At 34.9% G+C, this 27,999-nt stretch overlaps 1 protein-coding gene across 4 annotated transcripts; it reads right to left on the reverse strand.

Annotated features, from left to right (window-relative positions):
* Window positions 1-5,368: 5,368 nt before the first annotated feature.
* LOC120218403 (ADP-ribosylation factor GTPase-activating protein AGD2-like) lies at window positions 5,369-27,998 on the reverse strand. 4 transcript variants are annotated; one of them, XM_039215346.1, is made up of 19 exons: window positions 27,821-27,998; window positions 27,409-27,485; window positions 26,742-26,851; window positions 25,978-26,048; window positions 24,792-24,854; window positions 23,984-24,028; window positions 23,387-23,452; window positions 12,888-12,935; window positions 12,685-12,780; window positions 12,541-12,582; window positions 11,505-11,720; window positions 11,246-11,377; window positions 10,835-11,041; window positions 9,643-9,729; window positions 9,287-9,535; window positions 8,432-8,550; window positions 7,050-7,140; window positions 6,111-6,574; window positions 5,369-5,651 (listed from the first exon to the last, which is right to left on the reverse strand). In XM_039215346.1, exons 1-19 carry the CDS (start codon window positions 27,866-27,868, stop codon window positions 5,537-5,539), a joined length of 2,346 nt encoding a protein of 781 aa, XP_039071277.1. In that variant the 5' UTR covers window positions 27,869-27,998; the 3' UTR covers window positions 5,369-5,536. The 4 variants fall into 4 exon arrangements, with proteins under 4 accessions (XP_039071277.1, XP_039071292.1, XP_039071282.1 ...); XM_039215361.1 differs by having other exon boundaries at window positions 26,742-26,846; window positions 27,821-27,861; XM_039215351.1 differs by lacking the exon at window positions 9,643-9,729.
* Window position 27,999: the final 1 nt, after the last annotated feature.

Consider the following 27,999-nt stretch of genomic DNA (forward strand, 5'->3'; position numbering starts at 1 on the left):
CATTTCTGAATGATTGTGAGGGATTTTTGACTGTGAATGGTTGTGAGGGATTTCGCCGGCGATGGGGACGGAAATCTTCGGAGATGGGGACGGATTTCGCCGTAGAGAGTGAGAGATGGAGATGGGACTGAGTGTTGTGTTTTTGGGTTTGAGGTTATGAGTTGCGATTACTGTGGACGGTTCATTTTCCGATTTATTAAGAAAAAATACGTGTTTGGAATTTGAAAAAAAAATACGCGTTAATACGAATGGCGCTAAGTAAATCGCGTTGCGAAAGTCAGTATCGTGTTGCGAAAGTAAGTATCTCGTTGCGATTTTTTATTATCGCATTGCGATAGTCAGTATCGCATTGCGATTTTCCCAATTCGCGTTGCGATTTACTTATTCGCATTGCGAATTTCCCAATTCGCGTTGCGATTTACTTATTCGCATTGCGAATTGGGAAAATCGCAACGATACTGTAGACCATCGCAACGCGATTTTCAACTATCGCATTGCGAAAATGCAACGCGAATTTGCGATAATGGAGATCGCGTTGCGAATTAGCGATCGCATTGCGATTTTGTTGGTCATTTTGGCAAATCCGGAAAAAGTTGGTTAAAATCGTATATTATATGGGATTTTTGGTCACTGAGGTTATTTTCTCTATTAATAATATATATAGTAACATAAAAATAAATCATTAAACGTTTATAATTACTATATTAATATTTTAAAATTAACTTAAAAGGTAAGTTTAAATTAATTATTTTATTAAATTTCCTGGAACTTCACATGAATTTGTCTAAGGAAAAGAGGACTAATATACGATTAAGAAATGATATGACTAAAAGTTTAATAAAATAATTAATATATTTAGTAAAACGCTTTACATATTTCGCCTCGCATGTGATTTTAGACGCGTTTTCTTGTGTGATTATAAACACTTTGCGCCTAAAGCGAGCTTTATAAAACCAAAATCATGAGGCCCTTAATTTGTATGGATTGGTGTCGGGGCATAAGTTTGATTTTGATAAATCCAAACATCTATTTTAGTCCTATCATCCCTACTGGCGTTCAAGCACATCTTAGTTCGATTGTGAGGATTTCTTGTGTCCTGGAGCCGGGTCACTACTTGGGGATGCCATTGGTTACTGGTCACAACAAAACTCCCAAGTCTTCGATTTCCTTCGTGATAAGTTAATTACACGTGTTCGAGGATGGACGAATAACTTAGTTTCTTTTGCAGGTCGAGTGATTTACATTAAGACTGTTGTTCAAGTGTTGCCATGTATGTTATGGGATGTTATTTGCTTTGGTCTGGTGATATAACATGTACAGTTTCGGCCCTTGGTGCATAGTGGTGGAGTGGTGATCCTAGCAGTGGCGGATTCAGAACTTAAAATTTGGGGTCCAAATAAATATTATAATATTATTTAATAATGACATTTGTTATTAAAAAAATAAAATCTTAATTACTGATTAAGCAATTTTAATTGATTCAGTTTAAAAAATTAAAATGTCCAAATTACTCAACTTAAAAATACATATTCATAATTTTATATATCACAATTTAATTTTCAAATCATAAAAACATCAAAATTTATTAAATTAAAATTAAGATTTAATTTAATTTAATCTCTCAATTTTAACTCACTCAAATTAAGATTTTTCTTTAAAAAATTAAAACTTAAAATATGAATTTAACTAAATTTAAGATGATAAGTAAAGAACCTAAAGAAAAGAAAACAGTAACTTGCAGGTAATTTGGTTGTAAAAGTTGATAAAAAAATTGTCGGTGGAAGGAGTCATTGCTGCTAGTTCAGATTGAGACGGCATATGGTTCCATGAGAATTGAGTTTGAATTGAAAAAAGCAAAAGAGAAACTTTGGAAGTAGAAAAAGTAAAAAAGTAAAAAATGTGAAAGGTATATAATATTTTAATCAATACTTTTTTAACTTAAGAATTTAAAATAAAATTAATTTCTTACTTACGTCAAAGAGCACAAAATTCAAGAAATGGGTGTGCAAAATTTTCACTCTCTTACTATAAAACATTATATTTTGATAACTTTCTAGAGAGAATGGGTGTGCATTTGCTGCCTTCTGGGCCAAGTAGATCCGCCCCTGGATCCTAGTGAACGCGGCTGGCCACTTCTTACATGGGATTCGTTGCGTTATCCGAAGCGACCGAGGGGTTTGGCTTTCATGATTTTCATCTTTCTAACATTGAAATTTGGCGTTTTATCTAGTCTCCGGATTTTCTTGTTGTTCATCTCATTTGTGCCAAATACTTCTCCTCGGTAATGTTTTGGATTCACCACTGGTGATCGGCCCTCATATGCGTGGCGTAGCCTGCACTCTGTCATTCAAACTTTCAAAGTTGATTTTCATTGATGTCCGGGACAGTTCCATTCCTATAAATAGTGCACGGTGGGGAGGTTCGGCTCCAATCCAGCTTCAATCTACTTATGTTGATAGCCCTTTACAGTCGATTTTGTATGAAGATTTCATGATTCCAAACACTGCTTAATGGGATGCGTCTTTGGTCTGTGATATCTTCTCTCTGTGGATGCTTATCTTATCATAAATTATCCTGTTTCTCTTTTGGCCATGGATGCTCTCCTTTGGAGTGGGCACTCATCTGGTATTTATTCTGTTCGTTCTTGATATAGTTGGCTCCGACGCCAGCAAGGTATTGATATTTATGTTTCTCGGCTTTGGCTTCATCTATCGCATTTACCCACTCTACCTCAGGTTCGGATGTTCAATTGGTGGGCTGCGCATGAAGCCCTTCCTGTTGGACATCGCTTGAACATTGTTGGTTTGTCAGATGGTGGTCGATGTTGTTTATGTGGGGTTGCAGAAGAAACAGCTACTCATGATTTAAGCAACTGTCCAGAGGTTTAGCAAATTTATGCCGCTGCTGAGTTATCCTTCACTGTTCCTTCACATCTGCACGCATCCTTTGGTGCTTGGTTGGAGTATCTCATTACTGTTTTGCCTACATCAAGATTTATTCGTATCGTCGAAATCTTTACATTCATGAGAGCCAATTTTTTCCAGGTTGGCAGCTTCTTGCATCCGTGGAGATTCTTTATTCCTCTTTCTCAGCTACGGTTTTGAATCATTCTCCGGACGGTTCATCAGCCCTTTCCGTGCTAATGGACGTGCGATGGGGAAAATCACCAACTAGAGTCATTCAGAGCAATGTTGGTGGAGCGTGTCTGCCGATTGATGGTTCCTTTACTGTGGCTATTCTTTCCCGTGACAATGCTGGCTCTATGATAGCTGGTCGGGCTCTGCCCATTTCTGGTCCTCGAGATGTTGGGATTATTGAAGCTCAAACCCTTTGCCATGACTGTTGAGATGGAGTTTAGCCAAGTAATTTTCGAGTGCAATTCTTTGAATGCGGTTTTTGTCATTTGGAATCTCCTACTTCTGATCAGTCTCTCATCCATTTCTACCTCGCCAAGGGCTGCCAATTGCTCGCCGGTAATCACCATATCACAATGCGTCATGCTCATCGCACCGTGAATGGTGCAGCACTCATGTTTCTCGTTCGTTTGTTCCGTTGTTTTTTTATTATAGTTATTCGGATTGTGTTTCTAACATTGCTGTTATTCACGCTATTTTCGAATAATGACCGCCTAAATATTTATTCATTTTACTTTTGTAGTTGATCTTTCAATTTTGTCAATAAGACTACATATCTATATAATTGTATTCAATCAAGCCACTAACCGTTAACAGTTGACTGAAAATATTTTGGTATAATTATACATATGGTCTTTTTTGGTTACATATTCTTTCAATTTAGTCTTATTTTAATAAATTAAAATAAATTAGTCTTATTTTTAATGTTGACATGTAGTACCATTCGATTGGATAATTTTTATTTTTATTTGATATATTTATTCTCCACCAATCAGAGGGTGACACAAGTCATTATATGGTTGTAAGAAAACAAACCAAGCAAAATGGAGTTAGTGAGATACAATCCAAGGGCAAAGGGGTTGGCAAACAAATGCCTAACCACTAAGCCAATACCACTTATGGTTTAATATGGACAACACTTTGTATATAATTTATATTAAAATGTATAAATACTTAAATTAATAATATTTTATATATCTTTAAAAATATATTTTTTATGTTAAGTTATTAAATATATTTTATTATTAACTTAATTTAAGAATATTTTATTACTCTTTTAATATATATATATATATATATATATATATATATATTCTTATCTTAGCTTAAATATATATTGTATGCTTATTTTAAATCTTAAAAATAATTTTAAATTAAAAATAAAATATTCTTAAATATATATTTAAAAATAAAAATAAAATATATTTTAAAATTATAATAATAATAATAATAAAACATTCTTAAATTAAGTTAATAAAAAATATTTAATAACTTAAGATAAAAATATATTGAAAAAATTAAAAATATATAAAATATTATTAATTTAAGTATTTATAAATTATGATACAAATTATGTACAAAGTGTTATCTATTTTTAACCATCAAGTAGTCTTGGCTTAGTGGTTAGGCATCTTCTTGCTAATCGAATTGCCTTTGATCGAATTCTACTTACTCCATTTTGCTAGGTTTGTTTTCTTATAACCTGTCACCTTCTGAATGGTGGAGAATAAGTGTATCAGATTAAAATTGTCATCATTAAAAATAAGACTAATTTATTTTAATTTATGAAAAATAAGACTAGATTGAAAGAATATGTAAACAAAAGGGATCATATGTATAATTATATCAAAAATATTTAACTGTCACGTTAGCATTTACGTCAATTTTAACAGTTAATGGCTTGATTGAATATAATTAAATAGTTATGTAGTTTGATTGACAATATTGAAAGATAGATAACAAAAGTAAAATAGCTAAATAGTTAGATAATGTTATAGTTTACCCTAAAAAAATATTAAATATATCAAAACAACGATAAAACCTCATGCTTACTCCAATAATAATATTAATAATAATAATAATAATCACAAACTTGATCAGATAACTGTCGGAATTCTCAGGAAATATTTGTTTGATTTGTACAAGGAAGAATCTAATCAATAAAGGTATATTTTTTAAAACGTGCTCTATTATTATTTTGTTTTCAATAGAGAAGATATATCAGGAATATATCACCTGCCACGTATCAGAAATATACATATATTGTGTTTTTAGGTGATTTGATTAAGAAAACATGAATTGTGAAAAATAATACGCATTTGGGTTTCAAATTTCGATTTAGTAAATACATTAACCTTAACTAATGAATTGGTTAGCAATAGCATACAAAGCTTGAAAAATAAAAAATAAAAACTGACCGTACAATCAACAGAGCATATCATGTAACATTGTAAAGAACAAAAGGGAAGTTTCCAACACTCTTTCAAGAATCGATCGAGTTAATGCAGGAGAACCAATTGGAAATGTTGATAAATCAGAAGATTATGCAAATAGGCAACAACTGCCAACACAAGTGAGAATCATAATCATGGGAGAGAAGCAAGCTTCATAAGCAGTTTTCTTCAATGGCTTTCATCAAGCAAAACAAGTAGCCCCTCATCTGTAATTTCCCCCATCTCCATAGCCCTATCTAATGCACTAAATCCCCCACCATCTCTAATTGAAGCCCGTGCACCTCTGCAACTCATCGACTAATTAATATCATTTATCTAACAGAGGTGAGAGTATGAGACTAACAAGTAAAACATTGCATTAAGTTTTGAAAGGGAATCCGTTTCTTTTCATTTCAGCAATCTTTTTATCAAGCACTATATAAGCAGAGTAATCATACATCATGCAATATTTTGAGGGTACGAAATAAGGTTTATCAAATAATTTGGTGTAGTACCGACGACCAATTGGTGTAGTGGGAGACACTAGATTCTTTAAACAAGGTCAGGGGTTTGAATTCTGATGTCGTGAATGGAGTAAACTGGGTCGGGAGGACCACCCTAATAATAGACCTCTGCAAAACCCGATCCGGAGTGCTAAAATTGGTACTCTATCATTTAGTCTTAAGACATGCTTAGACGGTGTCATCTATTTTCATGAAGTACTAGATTTCTTACGGATAAGCACGCAAAATATGCAACCTACCTTTTCAGTATATGCTTTGCCAAAGTGTAATGGCCTGTAGCAATGCAATGGTGTAAAGGAGTCCTGCCATGGAAATCGCGCATATTTATATCGGCACCAGATAGCATCAACAACTCAACCAACACAGGATTGCCATTTTGGCATGCCAGATGCAACAGTGAACAACCTTGTAGACAATAAGTAGGGTCATTTGAATTCTTGATTCTCTGACAGGCCGATGGATCATTCTGTATACTCTGCTCAGTGTAGCTATCAATTTTTTGGTCGTGAGCATCAGCATGGTGATACCACTCCACGCTGAAGACATCATCAAAGGTGGAATTTACAATATTGGTGTCTGAAAATGCAATTAGACGATATACTTCTCGTAAATTATCAGCCTTAACTGCTTGCCAGATGTTTATGTGGTTTGTAGACACTCCATATTGCTCTGGATCTCTGATGATTAGCAATTTGCTTACGTACTGGTTAAGAGAGGAATAATGTTAGGCTTCTTATTGGAAATCGCAGCATTTCTAAACACAGCATGGTAAGAGATGAAAGACTAACATCAAGACATTTTGCAATCATGAGGAATGACAATTATCAAAATGGGACAGGTTTGCATGTGTGCACCTTTGGGCATAAAGAAAATGAAACCAACAGGAAACACAATCTTCAATATCAAGAACAACACATCATTTTCTGGAGTGATTTACTCCCTTCTCGCACAAGAAGGTAAACAATCTCGAGATCAATTCAGAGAATGACAAAAGATATTAGAAGATTAATAATATAACAGGGGGCAACAATGACAATGCAGAAAGATGTTTCCTTCTTAATGTAAAAACCAGCCAACTGCCCCATGGCACAATGCAAGGAAGAATGGGAAAGAAGTGCATGGATGATGAAATGTGAAACTTAGGTATGATCATTAAGAGAAAAAATTCAACTATGTACCTTAGCGTTAATATATTTCTCTTTATCCGAAATTGGGTCTTTGGGACAAGGTTTTGTTATTGATGTGCTAATAGGATTTGATTCATCCACACTGCAAAGAAATTGTATAGAACAGGAAAGAGAGCAATTATTATAGTGCTAGCTACCAGATACAAAATTAAGCCATCAGCTCAACCACTTATAATCATCAGTTCAACTCCACAACTGCTTTCAAATTCATCTTTTAGAACTTGCTGATTATCATTCTAACATGTCAAATAAAAACAGTATGCTTCGGAAAATATGGCACAGGTAATAAGGGAAAGAATAGGACACGAAGAAATGCTTCAATAACTTTTATCCAACTGACATTATAGGCACATATTTTTTAATATAGACATAAATAAAAACAAAACAGGACGAGGCTTTCAACTTTTTTTCTTAAGAAAAGGAGGAAAAAAACACTCTCATAAAAAAGGAAAGATAAACAAAATATTTCCATTATTACCAAACCATATTTTAGCCCAAAAAAAAAAGACAACTCTCTCCCACTTAAAGTTCATCCTTTTGAAGATAAAGCAAAAGAATTAAATTTAGTGATCAAACAACATCCTTCTGCTTAAAACCTTCAATGGATTTTTAGACTGAAGAAATGGTTGTTTTAAAGAAGCTTAAACAAAGAACTGAGGAAATCTCTTTCATTTAATATTCCCTACTTCTCTAAATTACATTTTAGAATATCAGAGTTAGCATCAATTAAACACATATTTAGAGATCATGAAGCTGTTACTGGAAATTCTGCTAACAAATTTAAAACAAGTCAGGCAGTTTTTTTCTTTCTTAAAACCATTATTTCTCTCAGTAGATGATGACCTGGTTGATCGATATTGATATTACGTTTGTAATTAGACCTTAACATGATTTTTATATGAATTCTTTCTTTTTATAAAGAAAAACCTATGATTTTTTAACCCTTTTAATGTAAAAAAAAGAAAAAGAGTTTAAGCTCTGAACACAAAAAGACCACCAAGTTTAGAGGATTGGTTATTGGTATATGTCCTCCTAATTAAGACATTACATTAACCTAATTTGAACTATTTAGATATGATTTTGAAATATCACATAAACATACAAAAGGCAAAGTACAAATTTCATTTCCGAGAGAAATAAGTAGATACAGACAAAGCCTCAATCATACAAATTCATATTTAGCATAATTTTAATATTAATAAAGAATATTAATTTTTGTGTCTTCCTTACCTGATCTTCTATAGGCACCATATATGCTTATGAGAAATCAAGAATTACAGTTTAGTGCACAGAAATGACATCACAAATTAACAGAGCAGTTACTACCACTACACACACACACGCACATTATTTCCCCCCTGTGGATATCTTACCTCTTATTCTGAAGGAGTGAACCTTCCCATATAGAGTTACAATAAGAATTGCCCAGAGTACGAAACAGTTCCACAACAGAAGGTTCCCACACTTTGACATCTAATGTCAAAGATCTCACCTGCAACAGAAGAGAGTATTATTTTATTGAAGACTCTTAAAATGAAGGAAAGATCATGATATCAATTTCTTTCTATCAGTTTCCTCCCTATAATTTTTCTTTTGACTTAAATTTTCTTATTTCACTACAAGCAAACTTCCATTCAACACTAGTACACCATATTTTCACAGGCAAAACTACTTGTAAGTCAATGGCAGCAAAGTCGTATGTAAGTATAATAGCTGGTATGAAACTGTACAACATATTAATCCAACAGCTTGCTGCTGCACCCACAAAGAAATGAACGGGAACTAAATGTATCGTCCGAATATAAATCATATGGCATTAAAGCTGGTTTGTGTTGTAAACGGACTTTCCCAACAGACTGGTGCAACACCCAAGTGTTTGAAATGAAGGGAACTAAATACTTTAAGAGACAATAATGTTGAATGCAATTCAACAAACTAATAGATTTAATCTGAAATGGAGGAACTGTTACCTGGGTGCACCAACTGTACAGCTACTAATAACTAAGACATGATTTACAATATGTAATGCAGTTTCATGAAAATTGAGGTGGAAAGTGTAAAATGTAAAATAACAACAATAGCAAGGAGAAACCTTTGCTGCAACCTAATAGTCTCAAATTTCAACCTTAAACAGGTTGAAGACCAAATATAAAGTACTAACTATAACCCTATAACCAAGGGGAAAGACCAATAAGGTCTCTGTCTCTTTTCTGAAGAATATATTGCACCTTTGAAATGTGTACACCGAGATTGCGGTGAGCACCAGAGCATTCGATGCATAATAATATGCCAAGATTAAGAGATGCCCAATCGGGTTCATGCGAATTGCACTCTGCACAAAAATAATTTCCGGGAATTTCTCGGAGGACTGCAGAAACAGGTTCTGCTCTGTTGCCTATTTGATCATCTGAAGTACCTTGGTTATAAGGTAACAAAACATTAGAAGTTCTGCGAGCATAGTCATTATTCTCCACATGCTTTTTTTTCCAGGATGAAGCCACAACAGAAAAACAAATCACACTATCAGTAGCAATTTAATGACAATTGATATTTCAACATCGCAAACCTAGGGAAAAAAAAGAACCTGCTGCAGGCATTGATTGTTCAAAAGAGATGTAATAACTGCAGTTATTTTATTAACCCAGTCCATTCTATCCCCCACATTTTCAGCCTGCCCAAACCAATGACAAAAGTATCAGCACAATCATGGTGAAGAAAACATTATAGTCTAGCTTAATTTAGACAGTGCGAAAATATTTCCCTTTGTTTGAATACATTCTATTATTTAATACAAATATAACTGTAATAATTCACGTTTGTACAAGAGAATGTCACATGCTTAGTTCTCCTATAGATAGAAGGTCCATTTCAAGTTACAATATGTTTCTTGGAGGCAACTTAGTAACATGATAGAATAAGAAACATAATGTTGTGGTTAGATCAAGTGTATAAGCTTAATTTAGAGCAATGACACAAGGTATTTGTAAGTTATTATGATTGAAGATTATATTGGCAGATTTGAAGATCAAACGAAATGGACTATTGAAGTTATACTGTGACAATAAAGCAGCTATTAGTATACCACATAACCTAGTGTAACATGAACTAATTAAGTGTATTGAGGGAACTAATTTGTCAAGGAAAAGCTAGAAAGTGGGCTAATTTGTACTCTACATATTACTTCCAAGGGGCAACTAGCACGTCTTTACAAACAGGTCTGACAGTACCACTTTCTATGGAATTATCAAAAAGCTGAGAATGAATGATACTAATTCACCAGCTAGAGGGGGCGTGGAAAATACCATGTATAATCTTTCCTTTTCTCGAGTACGTCATGAAAATATCTTGCTCCTAAAGTTTGGAGATTAAATAAATTATTTTTAGGCAGTTTAGTTTCTTATTTTATCTCTTTATCTTTGTAATTTTAGTCTAGATATGAAATGATATATTATAAACTCGTAAACACCTTGCAAAAGCAAGCAAGGTACCAGAATCTTGCTAAGTGCCTAATATACCGTCATCTATCTTTATTAATCATAAAATCAGGAGTTTAAACTTTAGTCAATTTTAAATAACTAAATTAAGGTTTCATAAGATATTAATAGTATTGTAGTCACAAGCAAAATTCCAACGGGTAACAGTAAGAACACCAAACTAACTCCCTATCATACTATACATAGTCAGCCAAATGTAAGATATTGAGACGTAGCAGTACCATATAGTTGACAAGTTCAGCAAAAGTGAAGCAAAAAAATCCAATGACTAGTCAATATCACCTGCAATGTGTAAGTTTTAAGAGGAGATATGATCCTAAAGCAGAGCCGTAAGTCTGTATCTTCCGCATCCATTTTTATTGTTGAAGTACGAAGATCAACGGTACGACATCCCAGATTTTCATTAGATGATGTCTTATATATTGAACGAAATTTAGCAAATACACCGCTATTATGGTCAACTGCACCAGCATACTGATGGAGAAAACTCTGGAAATACAACAGACAAACACTTAACTATCTCTGTCGCACACCCTCAAATATGTCAAAACCAAAAACTAGCAAGCATCAAGACTAAAATATATTTACAGTTATATGCCCCATCATTCATAATCATAATTAGCAAACACTATGTTTCAACCTATATGATTAAACTTAAACAATCAAGCACGGTTGTAAAGAAATACTACATACCGTTGGTTTGATACCCTTATTCCTATAATAGTACAGTGTTCCTTGACTATCAAGCACAAAGAACCTCCTCTTCCAATCTCCCCTCAAACTTGAAGATCGTTTCAACAAATATCCTTGTTTGATTGTCTGGACCTGTAAAACGAATGACTTTATCATCTCCCCCGGCAATACCTTTGATGGAATAAACACAATGGCTAAAAATAACAGCCAAACAATCAATATATATGTGTGTGAGTGTGTGTGAAGATCACTCACTCACCTCCCCGTTTATTGAGGACTGCATGATTGCTTCTATGTTTTTGTCTGAATTTATGCCCATAACAAAAATGCCACCAGAACTCGTTGAAGACCCTATGTTACTTGAAGCTTTTAGAGTATCAATCTCAGCTTGGGTCCTGTATTCTTGAATACGTTTCTCAAGACTACACTGCTCAGCTTTTGCTAATTCTTTTTCCTGCTGAGCATATGTATATACCTATTATAAAAGAAATCAAATTTGTCTTCAATGGAAATCACATTAACAAACCAACCAAATCAGATCAAGTTAAACTTAATACAATGGACAGACAATGTAACGACATGGGACCCCAAAGTCACCATTTTAAAATGATAAGTGTGCACACAATCTGCTGTCAATGTCAAGGTTTAACAGAGATATACATTTAACCTGTGCATTTATATAACCCAGAATATGGATGCATTTATCATTTTGCAATCAGGAGATTGATTTCTTATTAAAAAATTTCAAAGGATGAGCTATGCAACTAGATTGTTCTATGGTATGATATATTCATGTGCATTGGCATGACCAAAAAATAATATTCGACATGGAAACTCCAAAAAAAAACACAAGAATATCTCTTGAATGTGCCTCTATCTATTATTCCTTTGTAATTGAAAACATTTACAATTAATAATATGCTAGATGCTAGATAAAAGAAAAAGATAAAAGAAAGAGATATGCAAATAATATTTATACTAAAGAATCTAATTGAAGACACAATACTCCTATAATTGCATGGATTATTTTCGCTGATCAAAATTCTTTTTTAATTGCCAACACTGAGATCATAGGGTCAATAATTTGCAATAATAACTTCTCCGATGAAGAAGTTTCTAGAAATTATTGATTCCACTAGCTACATGCCAATAACTTGTTTTTAACATCATGGGGTGGATCAACCTTCACTAAATAGTTAATCGGACAGTAGTAGTCAACAGTCAACACCTTTCTAACTCCCTCTCATTCACTTTTTCTATATATACAAAAAGAGAAAAGAAGTTCAAAATATTACCTGGTGAATAAATGGTTCTAACTGCTTCAATAATTCATACCCCTATAAAGAAAATAAACCAATCATATTCAGTCTACATAAGACATGTCAAATATATCACCTAATGAAAAAAAAAAGAAATACATCATAAAAGGAAATACAAACCAGCTTAAAATATTTAAGATGACTATCCATAATTGCACTTATAGATTCCAGAAACTCGTACTTCTTTTTTGCTTCAATATTCATTAGCACACTTACCTGTTTTCCTTAAACCACAACGAGAAGTCACCAAATGAAGCATGAAATAATATGGAAACTTAATCTTAATATAAATAAATAGGGATTTGCAGCTACAGCAAACATACTAAATTGAAGCGGCTTCTCTCAAAAGTAGATTTTGAATTTTGTAGATCCTGTCAAAAACAAAATCCATAGTCACCTATAAGCCAGGTATTTTTTTTAACAAATAAGACAACTGCACCCTACAGACAAGTTAGAAGCTGGAAGGTATCAAGAAAACATATGAGATGTGAACAATAATATGGTATAATCTGAACAAATGATGCATTCATCAGCAAAACACCAAGCCAAAGTTCCATCTTTAATATAAGGAACTGATTTTTTTTTTTATATAAGAAGAGGCCTCGTTAAAAAACCCCTTCATAACCGTTAAGCTACAAGGTATCTTAACGGGCATTGGAAGGAGGAAAAGAGTGCCCAAATTTTATTAATAAAAACATAGAGTACAACCTAAGAACATCCCCCTATATTAAAACCTTTCATAGAAACGTACACCTAAAGTAGGAAAGAAAACAAATACTCTAAACAAACTTCTGCAAACAGTATACAACCAGAGCAACCTTTACCCATTTCCTTTCTTAGCTAAAGCATCAGCTTCCCAATTACTGCTTCGCTTCACAAACCTTAGCAGCATATTTGAATCCAGCACACACTTTGCTAATTCTTTAATCAGACTGCTAAACACAGTAGGGCATAACTCTGGGAATTTAATTCAATTCACAGCAACCATAGAATCAGACTCCAAAATAAGACGCCTCTTAACTTTCCACTTCGAGGCTAAAAACAATTGCAACTCTGCTTGAATAACTTTTAGTTCTACCAGAACCGGTGGACTAGGTCCTGACGCAACCGAGAAAAACTCCAGCTTCTTGGCTTCTGAATCCCTCAGTAACCCACTGATACCACTGCACCTCCAATCACAGCCCACTGCCCCATCCACATTAACTTTAAACCAGCCTAACGGGGGAGGACACCAACCTGTGAAAGCTGAAAAATTCTTCAACTTGCCCTTGTGCACATCTGTCAGTGTAAGATCACCTACCAGAAGATCAAGAGCAATTAGAAAACCGGACTTCTTCGCCAAAAACCAAGCAACAACCCTATATCTAACCAAAAAACACATAGGTTAGATCCAACCTTCCATTTTCAAAAACTGAATTATTCCTACATAACCTGATAAACCACATAACTGCTCCTGGAATAAATTTTCAAATCTCAAAATTCGAAACTAAATCAGCCCACACGAAAATGAACTCATTAGGACAATTTGACAAACCTGAACAAACATTCCACATCCTTAGGAATCTCATCCACACTCCCCAAACAATTCTGAAAGAAAAGAAAAGATGAGTAACCGATTCAACATCCGAACCACAAAATAGACAAAGGGGATCATCGATTCCGCTAACACCCCTCCTAATCAAGGCTGACTTAACTGCCATCTTCTGGTGAAAAATCTTCCATAGGAAAATTTCAACTTTAGGATGAGCCAAACCAACCCAAACAAACTCCGACCAAAGCGAATTCAGAACCGATGAGCTTGACACTGCTTTAATGCCCGATTTTACCGAGTAGATTCCTTCACCATTCCCTCTCCACACACAGCAGTCATCATCACCTACTCCCACACTCACTTTGTCCAATAACGAAAGCAATTCAACCCAAATATCCATATCCCATTCCAACAAATTCTTTCTCATCCGAATATCCCACACCCATCTTCCATAATTAAGCGACCCAAATTCTGCTATAACCCCATCTTTGTTAATCGATAAAGCAAAAAGCCTAGGAAATCTCAATCTCATATGAAGGTTTTCGATCCATACATCTTGCCAAAAATGAATAGAATTTCCTTTCCCTACTTGCAACACCAAAAGGTTACGAAACCCTATGCTAAACATATCATTTAACCACAAATTATTAAAAACTCCCTTCCAAAGACAAGAAGATTGGGCGGACAAACTACTTCTCAGCCTTATCTCCCTTTTATCCAATTCATACTTAGAGCAGACCATATTTTTCCACCAGGTATCTTTCTCACTTCCAAATTTCAAACCCACTTACCTAGAAGAGCTTTATTCATAAGCTTTAAGTCATTGATCCCCAACCCTCCAAACTCTTTTTGTTTGCAAACTTGCGACCAATTAACCCAATGAACTCTATTCTTCTGTGAAGTACTACCCATAAAAAATTTGCCATAACTGAATTCAAACATCTAGCAACTTGAGAAGGCATTTTAAACAAAGACATATAGTATATTGGAAGTGTCGAGAGGACAGGTTTCACAGTCACAACCCTTCCAGCGAGTGAAAGTGTTGAAGCTTTCCAACCAGCTAATTTCTGATAAAAGCTATTAATAATCAGCTACCATAAAACTATCAAATTCCTCTAGAATCCAAGAGGGAGCCCGAGATACTCCGTCAGAAAAACATCTGCTCTACACCCAATAGATATTGCTCAGTCATTAACAGTCGATGTCTTCAAATTGACCCCAAAAAATTTTGCTTTTCGAAAGATTTAACTTCAAGCTTGTGCACATCTCAAAAACAACTAAAATCCTCTTAACATTCTTCAATTGACCTTCATTTGCTCCACAAAAAATAATTAAATCATCAGCGAATTGCAGATGAGATAATAGAAACGAATTACTGTCACAACCAATCTGAAAGCCATTAAACAAACCCAACTCCACCGCATTAGACAACATTAGATTAAGCAACTCTCCAAGTAAGTTAAATAACATAGGCAATAGACTGCAACCTTGACATAAACCCCTCGATACGTTAAAACTTTCTGTCGGAGAGTCATTGACCATGACAGAAATAGTAGAAGAGGAAATACACTCGAAGATCCAAGAACGCCATTTCTGTCTGAAACCCATGTGCTCCATAATCTTCATTAAGACATCCCAATCAACTAAATCATAAGCTTTCTTAAAATTCACTTTGAAAGCGATACCTCTCCTACCTTTTCTCCTCCAATAGTGGATGGCTTCATTTGCGATAAAAGAGAAATCGCATATCTGTCTACGTGAACTGTGAAAGACCAATCAGCGAATCTAAGCACAATCTTAGCCTCAATGAAAGCACTTTCAACAAAATCTTATACAATCCCCCCACCAAGCTAATTGGTCTATAATCTTCTATTCCAACCGGATTTGACTTCTTTGGAATCAGAGTAATAACGTATGATTCACACCTTTTTGCAGTTTCTTACCCGAGTAAAAATCCTCAAAGAACTTCAAGATATCTTCCTTAAGCGAAGGCCAAATTTTTTGAAAAACCCCATGTTCGATCCATCCAGACCCGACGCCTTATTGCTATATGACGAATTAAAAGCCTCCCAACCTTCCTCCTCTGAAAACTTCCTTTCCACCAGTGAGCATTGATTCTCTGATAAGTACTTGAAAGACAAATCAAAATTCAATACATCCAAAGTTGGCTTCAAATTGTAGTTTTTCTTGAAAAACCCACTGACATAAGTTTTTATCTCATTTGGATTAGAAACAACCTTGCCATTCACTTCCAATTTCTTCAGGCCATTTATTCTTCCCCTATTTGATGCGCACTGATGGAAATACCGAGAATTCCGATCTCCATCTTGAATCCATTTCGCTCGAGATTTTTGAAACCAAATATGTTCCTATTTTTTGTACATTGACCACAACTCCTTCTTGTTGGGAAATAAACAACAAGTAATTTTCCTTTAGCCACATTAGTGAGAACACGAAATAAAAGTGGAAAATTAATACCCGAAAAATTGATAACGGAGTTCAGCCAATTGTGCTTACGTCTCCGGACTGTTGCAGATCTTTTACTAAAGAGAAAATTTACAGATGTTTACAAAACACACTTGAGAGAGAACTGGAAGATTTTGGGATGATTTTGAAGCTAAATGGGCTAGGGTATTTATAGTTGAATCTTAAGGACTAATCTTATAAATATCCTAAAATTTGCAGTGGCTAAAAAAGTAATTAACTCATTTCCAAAAAATATAAAAAATTGGGAGAATTAATTGCACCGAATTCGGTGCCCCCATGCGCCTCCATTCTTGACCCCATGTGCTTCCATTTTTTACTTTACAATCTCCCACTTGAAGACTGATTTTAATCTGTCTTCACACCTCGATCAATGTAGCAGCTTTTCTGGTCTTGTTATTCTAGCATTCCAACTGAAGTTGAACACAACTTCAGTTTGTCTGTAGTCACCGTCTTTGTCAACATGTCTGCTGGATTTTGAGATCCACTAATCTTTTCAAGCTTCAAAATCCCATCTTCTAGAAGAGACCGGATAAAATGATATCTCAATTGTATGTGCTTCGTCCTGGAATGAAAAGAAGGATTCTTTGCTAGATGAATAGCACTTTGACTGTCGCAATACAAGACACTGTTTTCTTGTTTCTTGCCTAACTCTTCCAAGAAACTTTGGAGCCAAACCATCTCCTTGCTGGCTTCCGTAACAGCGACATATTCTGCTTCAGTTGTGGAGAGAGCAACTATCTTCTGTAGTTGAGAAACCCAACTCACTGCAGTACCTCCTAGAGTATAGACATACCCTGTAGTGCTCCTTATGTCAACATTTCCGACTAAGTCAACATCTACATAGCCTGTCAGTATCGTATCTCCACCTTTGAAACAAAGTGCTTTGTTTGTAGTACCCCGCAGATATCTGAGGATCCATTTCACTGCTTCCCAGTGTACCTTGCCCGGATTATTCATGTACCTGCTAGCAGCTCCCACTGCATGAGCAATATCTGGTCTGGTACAAACCATGGCATACATTAGACTTCCAATTGCTGAGGCTTACGGCACCTTCACCATGTGTGCACGTTCTTCCTCCGTCTTTGGTGACTGTTCTTTGATGAGTCTAAAATGAACACCTAAAGGTGTACTTACTGGTTTAGCATCTTGCATGTTGAACCTGGAGAGTACTTTGTTGATGTACTCAGCTTGTGATAACATCAAAGTCCCTGACTTTGTGCCTCTCTTTATCCTCATTCCAAGAATCTACTTTACAGCGCCCAGATCCTTCATAGCAAACTGCTTCGACAATTCTTGCTTCAAGTGTATAATCTCTTGCATGTCTGAGCCTGCAACGAGCATGTCATCAACATATAATAATAAAATAATGAAGTTGTTGTCGAACCTCTTAATGTAGCAACAATGATCTGCTTAACATCTGGTAAACCCACTACTACTCATGAAACTATCAAACTTCTTGTACCATTGTCTAGGAGCTTATTTTAAACCATACAAACTCTTCTTCAACCTACATACCAGGTTTTTCTTGCCTGCCTCTATGAAGTCTTCTGGCTGCTTCATATAGATTTCTTCCTCCAAATCACCATGAAGGAAAGTTGTCTTTACATCTAACTACTCAAGATATAAATTTTCTGCAGCTATAATTTTCAACACCAGTCTGATTGTAGACAGTTTTACAACTGGAGAGAAAATTTCATTGTAGTCAATACCTTCCTTTTGCTAAAAACCTTTGACAACCAATCTTACTTTGTAGCGTTTGCTCCCATCATGCTCTTCTTTGATCCTATAGATCCACTTGTTATGGAGCGCTTTCTTACCTGGTGGTAATTCAGCTAATTCACATGTCTGATTTGACATAAGAGAGTCCATCTCATCTTTCATGGAAGACTCTCACTTGACTGAATCCTCCACTTGCATAGCTTCATCATAGCACTCTGGTTCACCATTGTCAGTCAGCAACAAGTAGTGCAAAGAAGGAGAATATCGCTGGGTTGGTTTAGGAATTCTAGAGGAACGTCTCAGTTCTGGTGTGCCTGGTTCTTCTTGAACTGCTTCAGGAATGATTTGAACATCATTTCTAGAAATCTCCTCGAACTCAGTAAATTCCTTTGTTTCAGCTTCGGTATTGAAGCTACTTGATTCTATGGTTGCCCTGTCTTTGTACATCACATTCTCATTGAAAATAACATCTCTGTTTCTGATGATCTTCCGATTTTCATAATCCCAAAATCGGTAACCGAACTCATCACCGCCATAACCAACAAAGGCACATTTGTTGGAATTAGCATCAAGTTTACTTCTTTCAGCATAGTCTATGTGTACATAAGAAATACAACCAAACACTCTTAAGTGTGAAAGGTTTATTTCTTTCTTGCTCCAAACTTCCTCTGATATTCTGTCATCCAAAGGAACTGAGGGCCCACGGTTGATCAGGTAAGCTGCAGTGTTGATAGCTTCAGTCCATAGAAATTTGGGCAATCCGGCATGTATCCTCATGCTTCTGGCACGTTCATTCAGAGTTCTGTTCATGCTCTCTGCTACGTCATTCTGCTGTGGTGTCATGGGAACTGTTGTCTCCATCTTGATCCCATTGTTTGCGCAGAAATCTCTGAATCTTCTATTTTTGTACTCTCCTCCATTATCAGACCTCAACCGCTTGACTTTCAAATCAGTCTCATTTTCCACCATGGCCTTCCATTTTCTGAAGGTATCAAAGACTTCTGATTTCTTCTTCAGAAAATAAACACACACCTTCCTCGTAGAATCATCGATGAAGTTGACATAATATAATGAGCCTGCAAGAGATGGAACTGGAGATGGTCCCCATACATCAGTATAAACCAACTCTAGTTTTTCTGCCTTGGGTGTCTTGCCAATCTTTGCAAAACTGACTTTCTTTTGTTTGCCAAAGATGCAATCTTCACATAGTCCGACATTTACATTCTTTAGATCCGGCAGCTTCCCTTTTGACAAAAGTGTCTTCATCCCTTTCTCGCTCATATGACCAAGCCTTTGGTTCCATAGGTTTGATTTTTCATCAGCATCTGCGGCTGCAATAATGTTCTCTAAATTTGAGGTTACATAGAGAGTACCAGTCTTCTTACCACGAGCAATGACGAGTGCTCTTTTAGTAATCTTCCATTCACAGCTTGAAAAGGTTGTACTATAACCTTCTCCATTAAGCTGTCCTACAGAAATCAGATTTCTTTTGAGGCCATGAATATGTCTCACTCCTGTCAGCTTCCAGGTGGTCTGGTTTGGCAGCTTTAGTCGGATGTCTCCTTTTCCGACGATCTTCAATGTTTCATCATCAGCTAGATGAACCTTCCCAAAATCACCACTGACATAGTTCTCCATGATTTCTTGGCATGGGGTTGAGTGGAAAGATGTCTATGAATCCAAGATCCATGATTCAATTAGACTGTTGACGCTTAGAATCATGTCATCACTGTCTCCTCTGTCACATTGGTTGATTCTTGTGCGTCGGTATTTTTCTTCGGTGCTCGGCAATCTCTTTTAAAGTGACCCTTTTTGCCGCAGTTATAACAGGTAAAATCTTTCTTTCCCGTTCTGGATTTGGATCTGCCACGATTTGAATTTCTTTCTGAAGTTCTCTCTCTGGACTCCGTGTGCAAGGCTGAGGAGGTTGATGCTTCATCCGATTCTCTCCGTCGAATTTCTTCACTCAATACCAGATCCCGAACATCGTCGAATTTCAATTTACTATTTCCCGACGAGCTGCTGACTGCTGTAACAGTAGCATTCCAACTATCTGATAGAGATGATAAGAGAATTAAAGCTCGAACTTCATCATCGAAATCAATTTCCACTGAACTCAACTGGGTTGTGATTGTGTTAAGTTCATTTAGGTGTTGTGCCACCGATGCCCCTTCCGTCATCCGCAAATTGAATAATCGCCTCATCAAATGAACTTTGTTTGAGGCCGATGGCTTCTCATACATACTGGAGAGAGCCGCCATAAGACCTGCCGTGGTCTTTTCCTTTTCTATGTTGAAAGCAACATTGCGGGATAACATCAGTCGGATAACTCTGATGGCTTGTCTGTCGAGAAGAGCATAGTCTTCATTCTTCATGCCTCTGGTTGCTTTCCTGAGAGGGGTTGATATAGATTTTTCTGGTACAAAAAATCTTCAATCTGCATATTCCAAAAGCCAAAGTCCGCACCATCGAACTTTTCAATTTTCACCTCCTTCGTCTGCAGCCATCGCTCCCACTCGAATCTGAATTTGTTTGGATTGTTTCTGACAATTCTTGCAAACCACCATGTATTAGAACACCTCCGTCGACAAATTCGTATCGCCGACAAAATTTCAGTATTCACGAAATTCACTATTCACGTGAATAGTAATGAATAGTAACCTCTCAAAAAATTGACAAAATTCACAACCAAAAGCTCTGATATCAGTTGTTGGGAAATAAACAAGTAACAAGTAATTTCTCTTTAGCCAGATTAGTGAGAATACGAAATAAAAGCGCAAAAATAATACCCGAAAAATTGATAACGGAGTTTAGTTAATTGTGCTTACGTCTTCGGACTGCTGCAGATCTTTTATTAAAGAGAAAATTTACAGGTGTTTACAAAACACACTTGAGAGAAAACTGGAAGATTTTGGGATGATTTTGAAACTAAATGGACTAGGGTATTTATAGTTGAAGATTAAGGACTAATCTTGTGAATGCCCTAAAATGTGCAATGGCTAAAAAAGTAATTAACCCATTTCCAAAAAATATAAAAAATTAGGAGAATTAATTGCACCGAATTCGGTGGAATTCGGTGCCCCCATGCGCCTCCATTCTTGACCCCATGTGCTTCCATTTTTTACTTTACACTTCTTGGCTTTCGCAATTGATTCCATCGACACCTGAGTAGACCCCTATTGTACTGCTTTCTCCATTTCAGAAATTGAATTTTCCAGCCTCGCAATCAAATTCGACAGCTTCAGATGATTGTTAGAGGACCAACATTTAATTGATTTTTTCAATTCTTTTAGCATAAATTCATTTTCTCTGCTTTTAACCTTCTTCACCTCCTTAATCTTCAACTCCATCATCTATTGGAAACCCTCCTCTTCCATAATGTAATTGAACAAATATAAGGAACTGATTAGTTAGTTACATTCTCAATTCTTGAAGCAAATGATTACTTACTTTTGCGAATAAGAAACAATGTTCAAGTTCTGCCACTAAATACTTTGTCGATTGCAGATCAATAATGAGCAGTAGATACTAGAAACAAAATAAAGGATATTGTATGGACATAGGACTCTTATGGTTGATAAAAGAATTTTTTTTCTTGGCTGAATTAAAAAATAACTGTCCAAATTATATCTTTAGTTAACTTTAGGCGTCTACTGTTTTTTTTCTTGGTTGTTGAGTAAGTGTCTAGAGTTTCTTTTAGTCAATGTCTTATTATGTTTTCTAAAGTTACAATTTTAAGTGCACGGTAACCATTAAAAAATCTATCAATCACTCAAAACAAGACACATGACGTGTTTATAATTTTTTTTATTTACAAAAACTTAAAATTATTGTTCTTTAAAAAAACTCAAATTTTACTAATATATAATAAAAAAACTAAAATTTTTAAACCCAACCATGAATGTTCGACAATTGGAGGAACATTGAATCTGCATGGGAAGTTCTAATGTTCGACAATTGGGTGGGATTTTAACTTTGGTTGCTCCAAGGGAGTAGGTATTGGGGTGACAATAAGGGCGGTGACTGGTTACTTGGTGGACGACGATGGGCGGATAGTCGTTCGGTGATGGTGGCGATAGCCGGCGACGGTATTGAGTGGTTTAGAATTAGAGACTTTAGGAATTTTGGGTTTTTTTTTTTTTGAGATTTTAGAAAATTTTGAGTTTTTTTAATAATAATAATAATTTTTTTTTTAAATAAAATTTTCAAAAGAATATAAATGCAACACATGTCATGTTTTAAATGGTTGACGAATCTTTTAAACAACCAGACACTTAAAATAGTAACGTTGGAAAACGTTTAGGTTCCCAAAGTAAATAAGAGGTATAAATTATAATTTGGACATATATTTTTTAATTAAGCCTTTTTTTTCTTGGGAGAAGTTAGATAGGACTTAGTAGAAGTTGTTTTATTATTCTCAGGAGAAGTTAATTATTTTAAGATTCTTAGAATAGAAGTTGTATTTTTGTAGGACTTTATTTAGTTATTGTAATCTGATTTTAAAGGGACGAATAGAATAATGAAAGGTAAACAGAATTTCTATCAGTAACATAAGAGATCTAAGTCTCTTCTGACGAGCTGAATTATCAATCCGAAACACACAGGCGTAACATATATCTAAGCAGAAAAAACTAGATTATGTAAACGTCCCATCCATGTAACTGGAAAGATACTCTCTTCAGATAAAGGTAAGTAAACCACAATTTATTTTTTAAATAATCTGAGGTGATTATAAGGTAATATGATGTTTTCTTAGCCTATTGACAAGCCACACACACTACATAAGTTTTCAAGAAAAAGGAACAACAGATCAGGATGTGTAGTTAAAAAACGACGAGGAGTCCAATGAGTACTAGCTAATTTGATATCAGATCCGTAGTTCCATGGTCCATGGAACAGGTATTTTTGTTTCTTTTTTATGGTTTTGAAACAGTTAATTTTTTTTTTCTAACTAGTGAACCGGATTCCATATAGCAGAACAATGAGAAAACTAGAGAAACATACAGAGAATAGTATAAGAATACCATTTTCCAGCCTTCTTAGAAACATGCGAGAAGTCAATAATTACATAAGGAAAGAGAATACCTCTTCTAGCTCAGCAACAATATCTTCTGGTGTGTTCTTCTTCAAAGAAACGAACCTTTCACGTGCCTGGCAGTAAAGAACATTAAGAGAGGACATTATATTTTACAGGAATCAAGGAATATAATGGCATGCAAAATGCTTGATTGTGACTTTTCATAGAATGATAGGAAATGCAGCAGATATTTAAAACTTATACAAGGGATAACCATCTGTATCTATTTAGAAATATCAAATATCAGCACTTGTATTAGATCCATTGGAGAACAACTTAAGAACTGGGACGTCTTCATCAATGTTTTCCACTTAATATGTTTTCGGCAAGAAATATTCAGGTTTCAGGACATGTCATCAACTTTCTGATTTGAATTCTCTGCTACTCATTTCTATTGGACAGCTCTTGATTCAGAATAATTCTCAGTGGTATTACATATAAGGATAGTATGCTTTTACCTAATGATTGAATAATTCAAAATTTTACTCCTGACGACCTCACATGCAAAAAGGAGAGAAACAATGAAGAATATTCCAAACGTTATTAAGATACAAACCCAATAGTTATCTTCATGTCAGAAAGGAAGTTTACATAGTCTTTAATACCTGATCATATGCAGTTATAGCTTTGTCAAACCGTCGACGAGACTCCTGCAGCATACAGAGGACAAAAACAGTGAGACAAATTAGGAAGGGATGAAGTTTAACATTTAACTCTGATTTAATTAGCAAAAAAATAAAATAGAACTAAAAACGTTGAGCTCTTTGATAATGAATTTTATTGTTATATTTTCTCGCCTGATTTATTAACCACCTCGCACACCCACCACACATGCTCCCACCATCAGAACTTATTATATTTTATGAAGACATCTTATCCTATCTTGCAATTATTTAACTTCCACAGTTACCAACACGTAGAGTTAAAATGTTCATCCACGATGAGTTCTTAAGCGGGCAATAGACAATCTCTCCTAAAGGACTTTGTAATGTCCATGACTCAGATAAGAAAAAACTGCAATATGTCCCATTCAAAAAGGAAAATGATATGGCTCCACGTTTGGTTTGTACTCATTTGTGGGCCCTACGTCTTCTAAACATTCTGAGTTTCAGATTCCAGATAGACTACTCATTTTTATTATAAGTGTGGCAATCATAAAACCCCCTATTGCAAGCACATAAACAAGTTCCTTTTTCTTTTTCCCCCTGCTCAGTAGCACACAACAAAGTTTCATAGAAAAATCTCAATAAGGAGTGATTGTGTTCATCAATCAGTTAATTTCAATTAAACATTTCGAGAGAGAGAGAGAGAGAGCTGGAAAGTGGGCTAGTTGGTAACAATTTCAATAAACTGATGTTAAAATAACCAGTTTTAGAAAACAAAATTTAAAGATAGCTGCTAAATTATATTTACCTTTGCATCTTGCACATCAACAGTCATAAAGTGCATCAGTCGATCAATTAACACATGATCCACCTATAATTGATATTCAAATCTCAAAAAGAAAATTGAATATCCAAAATAAAATATGCAAAATATAAGTTCCAATTCTCTAGGGCATGAAGCAGGCTAAGAGGGTAATGTTTATATATACTCTCACATATAAGAAGTTTTTTAAGACAATTTTGTTTATCTGAAGTTAAGCAGCAGATAACCTCGAGATTGTTAGCTTTCATGTGCAACAAATATGTTCAATGTCTACTAATGCATTACATTAAAGAGCAAGGTAACTAACCATGTTTGAGATAAAAACATCTAATTGCAAATGAAGAATTTATAATTGCCTACGTAGAAACTAATATGTTAAATACTGGTTTGGGTAAAGCTACAACCTGATCTCGTAAATCTTTTTCAGAAGAAAATCTAATGTTGTGAGACTGTTCGTAAAGGTGCACCTGCATCAATTTTAAAAGACAAATTGCAAAGGTCCTTGGTTTCATTCTATGGCTGCTTATTTCCTTATTAAAATCTGTTTAAAGGAGTTCATACCTTAAATACACATGCTATGTCTTTTACAAATACTAGTTATAAAAATACGTGATATCTACCATCTAGAAGCTCATCTTCTGATCATGTCTTTCAAACTCATTTTGGGAGTACAGGTAAGGTGATTATAATCTGATACCAAAATTATCCGATTAACAAATTGTTCATGCAAGGTTAATTACTTCAGATAACTTAAAAAATATAGTCATGCATATCCATCCATAGAGATGTAAAAATAAATAAAGCACCAATAAGTGTTAAGCGGTTTTATCCTACATCTGTTAAGTCTTAGGTTTCCAAGGTCTTATATTAAAGTTGGGCCCTCCCCTTTTACCAATTGGATTTAGGTTGGACACTTAATATGATATCAAAGCCTAGGTTTTTCATTTTGTTCTTCCTTCCTAATCTCATGTGACGTTGACAACACCAAGGGTTGTCAACTACTAAGTATTAGGTCTCCTATGGGCTTATATTCAAATTACCATTTAGTAAAGTGTTGCTAGTAACAAAACGGATACATTTATAACATGAATAAGAAAAAAGCTACTTATCCCTGTGTTATTCAATTGCATAAGAAATAATTGCTTTCTATAAATGGTAAATTAACACTCACTTGTGAACGAAGCAACTCTTTATAGCTAGCCAGCTCACGAAAAGTTTCGATGAACTTGGACATGATTGGCCCTACAAAAAGGAAGCATAAAAATGCTTTAAAATCTTCAAATTTTCAGCTTGGTTGTTCTATCTCAACAACACAAGGAGCTCTCCTATTTTTGAAATCAGATTTGTAATCTTCTGCTTTTTCACTTTGCATTATATTTTTTTATTTAGTGAATTTGTGTATGATGCAACAGCGGGGCAAGACAATGATTGGGACATGTACAGAGGCTTCACATAAAGGAATAGATCACGAGGAAAAATCAATTGAAATTCTCAATTTCCTTTAAAAAAAAGAAAAAAGAAAAACCTCAACCTCACCTAACAAGTAAGCAAGTGGAGTATGACCTGATAAAAATTCTCATTTAAAAAAATAAAACGTAGGTTACAATTTTTGGGCCCAAGCAAAATGTTAGATGGAGAAAAGGAAAGGAAAATGTTACCCCTAATGAGTAAGCTAACGGAGCAACATGATAATCTCCTATTCTCTTTCACCAAGACAACTCAATTACTGGATGAGACGCAGCCAACAAAAAACAAGAGTACGAAACAAATAAGTGCACAGTGTTCAATGCACATATGTTGTCTGTTTCATCTCCAGTAATTGAAAAAACTTGCAAGTTGCAACAGTAGAACCAAAACTTCAAACCTAATCAAAATTGAAAACATTAACTAGTAAGACGGGTTTGGTAGTTAAAATAAGTTTGAATAAGATGACACCTTGGAAATCTCCTACGGATAAACTATCAGGATCATCCTTCCCACTACCAAATGCTTCTAAAGAATCAGCAAAGCTATTTTCTCCATTATGTGCTTCTACAAGGGCTGTCCTGCAAAAGCAGTAGAGATGGAGCAAAATAAATAAGCATGAATGTATGGAAAGAAAGAGAGGGACAGAGAGATAAAGAGGAAGACAGATCTTCAATAATTCTTTTTGTATTTTACAACTTGATTCAGTAACTAGAGCACTTGTTCTCTGCCTTGTTTTATTGGATATCGGGAAATTAACTTGATCATATTGTATGCATGATTGCAGCTGGAGTTATGTAATACTAGGGGAGAGAGGACAAATTCAAGATCATAAGTTCAGAGTCCAAAGCAAAAAAGATACATTTGCATTAGAGATCAAGATTTGAATCCAATATCTTGTTACAAAGCTAATGAGCACGGATAATACAACATACTGAGAATATGATGTCAGTTCTGAGGGAAGTAATAATATACTCGGTACTAACTAACAAAGAATAAAATTTCATATTTTAACAAAAGCTTGCAGTCAGAAAACTTGGCCTCAATAAGTCATTATTGAAAGAAAAAAAACTGAATCCAAGCATTTACAGCATGTGTAAAAAATAATTAGTGAATTTAGAAATAGAAATATACATACAGAAACTTTTTGCTGCCTTTGTATAGTATTTGACAGCGATATTTCAAATCGTCAGCCATGAGCTCTAAAGAACATATCTGTTCAATCAACAAAAATATTAGAATCATATTTTTTTAATCAATTAAACAAACATGAATATAAACCCAAAGAACATGGAAATATAAAAATAAGCCATAACTTCAACCAATGCACATTTTCCGGAAATAAGATTCAAGCGAATTTTGATTCTTCAGTATTCAGCAAAAACAAAATGAAAAATAAAACTTATATTTAAATAAAAAAAGTAAGCCTTGTATCACAATTCGATTCAAAAAAGAAGAAAAAAGCTTTACAGGCATCATTGGCTAAGGAATCGAGAGAAAAGATAATAATCTGGAAGCACAAATGTAGAATAGTTAAGATGTGGAGTTACCTGCTTCTGAAACATAGGTGAATCTTCAAGCTTCAGAAAGGTCGCCATTGCTGTTTTTGTTCTTGATTAATTGAAAATTCAATCCGTGAGATCGCAGGGAATCTGTCTCGGATCCAAAATGATAATAACGGAAACCAAATGATTGATGAAGCTGTTTGTTTTATTACTTACTTTAATTA

Source organism: Hibiscus syriacus, unplaced genomic scaffold, assembly GCF_006381635.1.
Source record: "Hibiscus syriacus cultivar Baekdansim isolate YM2019G1 unplaced genomic scaffold, ASM638163v2 tig00000775_pilon, whole genome shotgun sequence".
In the NCBI taxonomy this organism is placed as follows: Eukaryota; Viridiplantae; Streptophyta; class Magnoliopsida; order Malvales; family Malvaceae; genus Hibiscus; species Hibiscus syriacus.